This window comes from Nasonia vitripennis, chromosome 4, assembly GCF_009193385.2.
Source record: "Nasonia vitripennis strain AsymCx chromosome 4, Nvit_psr_1.1, whole genome shotgun sequence".
NCBI classification, from domain to species: Eukaryota; Metazoa; Arthropoda; class Insecta; order Hymenoptera; family Pteromalidae; genus Nasonia; species Nasonia vitripennis.
The window spans coordinates 10,014,634-10,024,335 of NC_045760.1; the positions used below are offsets into that span (position 1 = coordinate 10,014,634).

The 9,702-nt window shown below is 41.1% G+C and overlaps 1 protein-coding gene and 2 non-coding genes across 3 annotated transcripts; 1 reads left to right on the forward strand and 2 right to left on the reverse strand.

Annotated features, from left to right (window-relative positions):
* Positions 1-1,559: 1,559 nt before the first annotated feature.
* Positions 1,560-3,046, reverse strand: LOC107981402. Its single transcript, XM_016987271.3, has 5 exons — positions 2,468-3,046; positions 2,317-2,383; positions 2,111-2,245; positions 1,961-2,029; positions 1,560-1,880 (listed from the first exon to the last, which is right to left on the reverse strand). The coding sequence occupies exons 1-5, from the start codon at positions 2,519-2,521 to the stop codon at positions 1,798-1,800; spliced, it is 408 nt and encodes a 135-aa protein (XP_016842760.2). The 5' UTR covers positions 2,522-3,046; the 3' UTR covers positions 1,560-1,797.
* Positions 3,047-6,504: 3,458 nt separating this feature from the next.
* TRNAS-AGA lies at positions 6,505-6,586 on the reverse strand. The gene has a single exon. It is a non-coding gene; the product is annotated as a tRNA-Ser (tRNA).
* A 2,780-nt stretch (positions 6,587-9,366) lies between these two features.
* TRNAS-AGA lies at positions 9,367-9,448 on the forward strand. The gene has a single exon. It is a non-coding gene; the product is annotated as a tRNA-Ser (tRNA).
* Positions 9,449-9,702: the final 254 nt, after the last annotated feature.

A 9,702-nucleotide genomic window follows, 5' to 3' on the forward strand; every position in this document is an offset into this window, starting at 1 on the left:
GGGCTGTGTGCGCGCGTGGATCTGTGTCGGTTCGTCACACTTTTCTTTTCTTTTGCGGGTCATTCATATTCGATGCCTTCGCGCTCTTCTGCTTTACGATGTTTGCTTTACGGTGATTGTGCCGTGTCTTTCAATTTTTACTCCTTCTGCTTTACTTGTGGCGATTACAAATAGTATATTGAATGTGTGTTTTACCTTTGCTGAAATTTGATGGAATTATGAAACGTAATTTGTGTTCGTAAGTATTTTCATATCACAACAATTGAGAAACTTATATATACGATATTTTACATAGAAGAATAAGCTCGCCACCTACAGTTTCCACGAAACCACTGAATCCGTTCACGAAACAAATCATCCAAGTCCTGCTCTCTCAGCCATCGACTATCAGTCACTCGAACCAATTTCTCTCACTAATAAGCGCGCAGACTTTCTCCGAACCTACAATAATAATCACAGAAGCCGGTACACCAGAAGCACCAAAAACTGCCCACATCCCAAAGCCATTACCCATATCCACAGAAATCCGGCAACGGTAAAATCATCATTACACACCTCTTACGGTAGCAAATCTGCTACAGCTCTGAAAATCGAGCACCAAGCTCTAAATGTCACTCTTCGAGCTACCGCGATTCTCGCGTGCGCCCAATAATCGCTTCCTAATACCATTATACCCGCGAGAGTTATACCTGAGCAGAAGAGTAAAAAACAGGTCCACCAATATAGACTTTGCGGGACCTCCGAGATTCGCGGTAATGCAAACAATTAGGCGGCAAGGGACACAAACGCGAATGATAATGACACAGGCGGCGATGGCGATTACAGTGAGAGCAAGTGTTGCGTGCACGCGCGGCGGATCGTCGTCTTTTGCTTCTCTTTCGCGTGCGTGCCTCTCTAATTACTTCCTCTCTCTCTCTCTCTCTCTCTCTCTCTCTCTCTCTCTCTCTCTCTCTCTCTTGCGTTCCCGCGCGCGAGCATCAGCACACAATGCCTTTATAGGCGCGATTAGATAGCCGATGGCTCGTGCTGTGTTGTACACGCGTGTGTACAAGAGATGAAGGACGTACGAAGAGATAAATCAGTAAGAGTTGTGGGGGCGTTAGTAGTTGGGAGGTGATTTCATTTTTTTTCTGATAATTGGGTTAGATGATGATTAGAGAGTGAAAATTGTACTGCTTGATTGTAAAAAACCTAGAATTGAATAGTGATAGGAGAATCTCAATTTCAATCTTATAAAATCACGTGGATCTCGAACAATTGTTCACTTATAGTTAGAGATGAACAACGTATCTCGGTTACATACGCTAAAGCAGCGAAATGTATTGAAACAATTGCGATAATCAGCACGAATACACACACGTAAATTTTGAGGTTAACCACCACCACACGAAAGCAATCATCTCCAAGGTTACAGCAATTGACCGAAGTTATGTCTTGAGTAACCGTAGAGTCAGGTTTCAGCAATCGCATGAAATGGTTTATATTAGCTATGAGACATCAGCAATTTAGAGACTAATCTACAAGTTATACTAATAAAGAAATACGCGATTGAGGCGATATCAATTTCGATATAGTATATGTTATTCAATATTTAAAAATAATATTATCTTGACGATTGTAAAACATTCAACAAGTGATACGTTATAGTTAAATTTTTCCTTGGTCGTTAACTTGCACTTTACACTACGATTAATCATTTGTTATTCTAGTATGTTATAAATTAAAATATATTAAGCATTAATATTATGATATCCTATGAATTGCAAGTACTTAGATAATTGTATAAGTTCTATATCTTCAAGCGAGTAAATTGAGAGTTTGATTAAATGGAGATTGGAGTATCTTGACGCAGTATAATAATTTACAGTCATCGCCTTCACCTAAACAGGAGAATTAATGTTATAGATACACCAATACCGCCATCGTCTTAATATACAATAAATGTAAAATGAGATACTACCATTATATCGATAGCAACTATCCAAACGATTTTCCATGTCTTTTTTGAGGCTAGCTGGAATTACGTGGCCTAAAGATACAAATATTTATCTATGAAAATCAACTGAAATGATTACTAAATTGCTAAATCGATAAATCACAACAGCATTACCGCGTTCGATAACTTCGCTCAGCTTTCCATAAACAGTTTCCTCGGGCTTTTTGATCGCATTAATCACGCAAGCAACATAGCACGTAAACGGCTTTTCCAAGCGATAATCGAATTGTGCCGTTAAATCCCACTTTTCTGCAAGACAGTGAAATTCGTTAATAAAAACGTATTTATTTTCCATTCACAGCATGTCCCAGTAGACTTACCAGTATTGTTTAATCCATTTTTTTTTAAACATGCAGCCTTGTCTTCTATCGATATAAGAGCGCTACTCTGTTTAAGATAAAGTGAATTAAAATGAACTCTATTTTGCTATAACTGCAATAGTACGAAAATAAGTAATAACAACTTACGCACCGAATAGATCGCTGCAAAGCAAATGGCTAACAGAATCACCGAGTAACTTTTCATTCTGAGAGCTTGTGCGAAACTGACTATGATCTGTCAAATTGTCATCTCTTAAAAACAGCTCTTAGCTAGTTATGTGATACTATAACAGACTGCACGCGCCTCTGTATACGTATGACTCTTTACGTAGGAACACTTAACTTAGCAGATCTCTTCGTGACTTAACTTTTACGCATGTTCTGTCCAAGTGAATATTCTTTTATAAATTCAATTTTATTTTTGTACTCTTCGTCGCGTTTTTTTTTCCAAAATTTTAACCATTCGCCGCAAAGAAAAAGTTCGCAACTTCCAACCGATGCAAAGCACCTGCGGCACTATCAATCTCACAAATTCTATCCAACATAATCGGGACTTCATCTGATTGCACAAGCCGCGCGCAACGAATGTATCCACCTCCAGTTTATTTGTCCCTCTCATTCCAGTCACGCATCCCATCCCAGTCTTTTTTTCAGCCTTATGACAGCTGCTTGGCGCAGCAGAGTCGCGCATACACACACACATACACACCCGTGCGCGGCAGTAGCCGAAGTCCCGTACAGCAGCAAGTGACAGGCGCGGGCTACCGCTGCATAACTACACAGCCGTGTCATTATATATCTATGTATATACGAAAGCGAGAAGGAGTAGCTGCCGTGAGAGACACTTAGTATCGGCCTCCGAAGAATTCGCTCGGTAATAGTCGATGAGTCGTCCGGTTATTAAATACCGACGTCGTCGCCGCGGCTTCTCATCTCCATTCGCCGCCGCTAATGCCGATTTATCTTATTTCACTCGTCGTGTATAGTGTACGAGGCGCACAGTGAAATATGAAAAAATCGAGCGCGCGATGCAATAAAAGCCGCGGTCGCGCGCGTGTAGAAATTTTAACTGTATCAAAGCGTGTTCTAGTAGTGCGGCGTGTATTAGAAAAATCCGGCAGGGGATGGGATGGATTTACAGCTTTGATTTACGCTGGTAATTAAGCGATAAAATTGTTATATGCGGCGCGTAAATTATCGGGACATTACGCGGGAATGGCGGATTTTATTGTGCTGCCGATCGTTAAAAGAAGTTACGCGATTTCGCAAAGAAAAAGGCTCGTCTCGACTTCCTCCGGTGGTTTCATCTCTTCGTTTACCCCAATAAATAGTTATTTATACATTCATCGCTATGATTGATGTCGCGATGAGTGTCGAAAGCCAAAAACGATATTTTTTGTCTGTACATAAATAAACCGCATCGGAGCAGAACGATGAAAAAAACAGTGTATAATCGTAGGAAAGAAGATAACTGAATAATCATAGAAACAAAATTACCATATTCCGTCGATACGCTCAAGTTTACGATGGACGATTAAAAATCGGTAGGGACGACACCGGCGGTGGCATTTTCCTGCATCCCCGCGAATAAACTAAATCACGTCGGAGGAAACGTTTCAACAAGTGCAAGCCGGACGCAGTTCATAAATAACCCGAAAACAGCGGCATTTCTCCAAACTTCATTACCTCCCCGAATCGGTGGCCGTTGAGATGAAAATACCGATAAGGCAAGAGAGAGTGAGAGAGAGAGAGAGAGAGAGAGAGAGAGAGAGAGAGAGAGAGAGAGAGAGCGATGCTCACCGACCAAATTCTGCGCTCGCATACGTGTACGTATAAAAAGAAGGAGCCGTTGCTGCCGCTGCTGTAGCGGCGATTAAATGCCCGGAGATATTTTAATGTCACCTCCGGACCGCGGAGATACATTAAAAGGTAGTTTGGAGATGACTGGATGGGACTACTGCTGTGGGATCTTGCGAGAGGAGACGACATTATAGGAGTCTGCGCGAGCGCGCTGACAGATTTTTCTTTTTTTATTCTTTTCCTGCTTCTTTTCGGCGGGCGCGCTTGTTGTTGATGCGCGGGGCTAGTCATCGTTGGAGAGGCTCGTTTGATTATTCTTCATGGAGTTGAAGGTCTGCAGAGGCAGAGATCAAGGGTAATTCAAGGGACTCGGAGAAGCATTTCAATTATGGGTATAGTTTGGTTGTTAATTCATAGAGTTGATTTAAAGAAAAAATAAAAATACGGAATTTGTAAGAGCAAAAATCACATCGCAAAAATATCCAACTGCATGTTCACCAATCCCATCACTTAACAGCAACAAAAAGAAACTCGCCAATCATCCCGCTCGTTTTCTCTCCTCAGCAGAAGATCACTACCGAAACGCATTAACCTATACCTCCCGATCACTCAAAACAACGCCAACATTCATCGAGCCCTGAAAGACTGCACTTGTATATACGCGCACACATCGCGCGGCTTAATAGAATACCGATTAAAATCTCGATCTCCAGTCCAAACGTAATCAAAGCGTATCGCGATAAGCATGGAAGCTAAAAAAAGATGGGGCGCAGTATTTCCTCCGTCCGAAAATCAAAGTATCCCAGGGCGTTCTGACCTCGCGCGGCGCCTTTGACTCACATCTCTGCCGGCGATCGTCCGCCAAGAAGAGTCATGCTCCGAGAGCGGCATGAAGAAGCGGCTACTTTATACATACCGAAGAGGAGAGGAGAGAAAGGATCGATGTTTGAAATGTAGTACTTGTCTACCTGTCATCGATGTGAGAGTGTTGAAAGTTTGTTGTATTCGTTATTTTGGTTTTTCGATTGTTTAAGTAAGATATGGTGTTTAAATTGTTGAGAGACGCGTTGAAAAAAGAATTTAACGAAATCGAGGAATATTAATATCAATATTCTATTATTTAAGTATAGACAATTTTGTGCACGATCTTGAAGTGAAAACGCAATTGTAACATCCCTTTTATATTATTCCAGCAGAAAACCAATATAATATCGACGAAAAAAAAGGAGACAGGCACGCGCGGACAATAGCTACTTAAATCATACGTCTCACTTTCGTGGATGGTGAAGACGTTATCGATTGAATTAGAGTGACTTTCTATACTTGCGCAGGCACACCTGAGAAAACAGTTATACAGCTGAGCGTCAGCGGGGCCGAAACATAATCAATAGCGCGGGGCCACTTCAGGGTGGTCGAACCCAGAAGCCGGTCTATCGGGTGGGCCAAGTCAAACATACTGCTATCGGAACATTGATTTCTTTGTGTACTACTGGTAGTTTTTTTTCAATTGAAGCGCTAATGAAATCAGATGCTATCACTGTACAGTCTTGTTAATGAATTAATAAAAGGGCTCTTTTGATTACAAACGTTTGTTAAGTCACTAGATTTCATTGAGCAAATTAAAAACGAGAATAGCGCCGCGCATAAATTGTAGAATGGAGAAATAGTTGAAAAATTTTAGGCAAATAAATACGCTCGGCTGGAAAAATTTTAAATCCACACAACCTTGGAACAGCCTCGCGCTGTAAATAAAAGAAATTTATAAGCCAACGCAATAAGAGAGGGACTACAAACCCAGATTAAGCCCTCCGCCAACTTTTCATCGCAGGGATTCCACACAAAAGCTCACTTTCCGCTCGTATACCTACGCACACGAGTGTCTTGTATACACATGCAAGTCACGCATGTCCGCAGCGCTGCGACAAAAGGCGCTAACGAACGGGCCTCCGGCTACTACCGCCGCTGAAAGGAGAACTCCTTTGTCGCCTGGACTGGAATTAAGACGCGGTGGCTCGATCAATCAAGTCCGCGAATGCCGCGTGATTGCTCAGAGTAGACGATTCCGCACTTTATTTATAATCGCGGGCAGAGTATATACGAGAGGCTAGGTGTAGGTGGCTTAATGTAGTGCCATGAGCCATCAGGTGAGATTGAGATTGATTGGAGCGTTTGAGATTTTTCGAATCGCGGAGTTTACTTAATGTGGGGATTGTTTTATTATCAGTGCTCCGCTCTTGATTTATCAGCGATCGTGTATACAAAATGTAAATTTACATGCTAACTACTGCAACTGAAGTATTAGACTGATGGATCGCACCAATTAATTTCGCGTGATTATCGATGAACTTGATTGGCCATATGACGAAGTCGACGAGTGATAAAAAAATTCGCAGTCGGTAGGACTCGAACCTACGCTCCCAGAGGGAATCTGATTTCTAGTCAGACGCCTTAACCACTCGGCCACGACTGCCGATGTGCTCAGACTCGCCTGGAGGCCTGGAGGCAAGTTGGCCTATATATAGTACAGTAAATATTTTCACATCACACCCCAAGTTCAAATCCTCGAAAATTGAGAGAAAACAATCCACTCATGCTACGGTCATTTCTCACCTATATCATTGGTACGTCACCTCCATTCAAAATATTGGCAATCCATACACGAATATCCACGTTTTCATGACCGATTTATACATTCCCCGCGCTCGAAGCAGTTTTAGAAAAATAAAGACACAGAAACTTCTTTAGCAAAAAGAAGCAGGACGCATGTATACCCATGCGATGATTTATGGCGGCTCGATGATTCGGCGCTAAGTCCACGACGATAAATACCGGCTTTATGATCCTGTTGCGCAAGCGGCGAGCTGCAGGAGCACATATCGAAGAGAGAGAAAGAGAAAGAGAGAGAGAGAGAGAGAGAGAGAGAGAGAGAGAGAGAGGCTGATAGCACATCATCAATCAATGGCCTTCCGGATAGGTGATGCTGTCCGGAACTCGATCTCTCGAGAGGCAGGTAGAGAGATAGATGTGTACAAAGGAGATGGATGGTGAGTTTTTCTGAGTTTTTAATTGAAACGCGTTCGCTGTAGATTGGGCGAACTGTTGGAAAACTACAGATACTGCGGAGATAGTTGGAGATTAATTGAATCTTTTATCGTTTTTTTTTTCTGATATTTAAATTCCAAGGAGATATAAATTTAGCACGAATTCATTCAAACTATCGCAAAAACAAGCAACTGAAAAAACTAATACTCTAATCTCCGTATACGCGCGCAGCCGTAAATATCGGCTTACAATCAATGAAATCCCGAAGCGCAGATCTCTCCGCTCATCCGTCTAATAGCCCAATCTGTTTTTTCTATTGCGCGCACAATAGCACTTGCCGTTTTGATTTTCGATTCGCACCCTTTGAGCAAACATGCGGTCTGTTTGGTCACGAGATTAGAGCGCCTCGGCTGTGTGGACTCTCTGTGTTGTTACTCGGGATTCGGTCCGTCAGGAAGTCATCTTTCTCTTGACTCTTATCTTGTTTGATTAGTTAATCTGCCGCCGCGTTTTTATTTGTAGAGCTTGGTAATTTTCGACGCTGACAACTGTGAACTACTGTTAATTCTTTTTCACGGCCCGCTTATATTTACGGTACGATCGTGTCTGTGATGTATCACTCGAATGGCCTTGAAGTAACGTTACAACCATATTGTCGTAGAAGATTTCAGATTTTTCAATTCATTCGTGCGGTGAATAAATATTATGATAGCAAGTTTTAACGCAGAAGAAATCACTTACACCCCTCGAAAATAATGAAGCGACGTTTCGCTGATCATCCACCTATGTGTGCAGCCCCACATCCTCGTCTGCGCGCACATCACAATAAAGCACCCGAAAAACGTCAAGACTTATTATCTCGTCATCTCTCCGCATCGAAAATCCTGATGTACGCCCAGATCCCGGTGCCAGACAATGTCATCTCCGCATAGACTGTACGCCCGTAACAACGAACGTGTATCGTTCTCTCTCTCTCTCTCTCTCTCTCTCTCTCTCTCTCTCTCTCTCTCTCTCTCTCTCTCTCTCTTTCCTTTATCCTCGCCTGAAAGGGTCGTCTGCTTATACGCACAGGCTATCGTCGTCGCATTTTCGCAGGTGTTCGCACGTGGTTCTCGATTTCATCGAGGCGATAAGGGCCAAGCAGTCGAGTGTACGCTGCACACACAGGGGCGTAAATAAAAGGCGTTTGGGGTGCAGAGGAGGGGCCGTACAGTATACGCGCGGGCCTTTTGCGGGATACCGTGTGGAGGATGTACTTGCGTCATGCAGTGAGACGTGCACTCGATCGATAAGCTGGAACTGAGTGAAGAGAGTTTTTCAGGTAGGATAAATAATTTTGGATTAACGACTGTAGTATTCCATCTTGGATTATGCGGGATTAAGAAGGGGAATCTATATTTAGCTTGCCGGTGCACTTCCTCATTTGTTTTTATCGATGGTTGAATGACGGGATTTATTCGCGGTGTACATGCATAATATTTCAGCAATCAATGTAACGAACATTTATAAGCCAGAATAATTGCTGTCAATTATTGATTAAAATTTGCCTAATATACGCCATATTAAATTAAAATATCTGTTCCGTTTGTTGAAAATAATATTTTGAATTGGAAAAGATACCTTTCATTGCTATCCTCTGACAAAAGCTAATAATATCCATTATTTTGGCAGCGTTCCGAAAAGCCGGGCTTTGCTGCTTTTTAATATGAGAATTTCTCGTAAATCAAAGGCTTTGGCGCTACACGTAAATCCGTAACACCGTTGCATAAGTGTTTAGTCATCTGGCAATAGAGTATTATTTCATTGTATAAAAGCTAAATATTCCTATAAATTAATAGAATACTAAAACAATATATTATTATGTTAAATTCAAATTACACTAAAGAATATAAAGCATTCATTTATTTAAAAAACAACAAAAGAAATCGGTATAAGTGACTAATTTTCTGCTTGCAATACTTTGTTATCTCCCGTATTAGGCAACAGCTGTTCGACACGTTTGCTCGAACGTTTGCTTGATCTATTGCGCATGCGCATTACTTGATATTCGACAAAAAAGTATTTTAATCGCGTAATTCATCCCTATATAGTTCCATGTTGCTACAAATAAAATTTTAAGAAAATTTTAATACACGAGCATAACCTTAAATTCGCTCTACTTTCATGTGATTCCATAAAACCAACTTTGAAGCACTTCTGAGCATCTCAGCAGTCGTGGCCGAGTGGTTAAGGCGTCTGACTAGAAATCAGATTCCCTCTGGGAGCGTAGGTTCGAGTCCTACCGACTGCGAGTTTTTTTTTATTCTTATTTTATACTATTCTCTTTTTTTAACAATTTATATGCTTTTGATGAATAAAAATATCATAATATGAATAATCAAAAAATTATTTGTTTAACATTTTTGCAGAAAACTAAATTCTATTGCCTTCATTTAGTTTCTTAGAATTAAAAAAAAATTAAAGAATAATTATTACGCTATTTTTAAATTGTAATTTTTAAATTAATTTTATTATTAATTTCATGTAATTGTTAAATCATATATT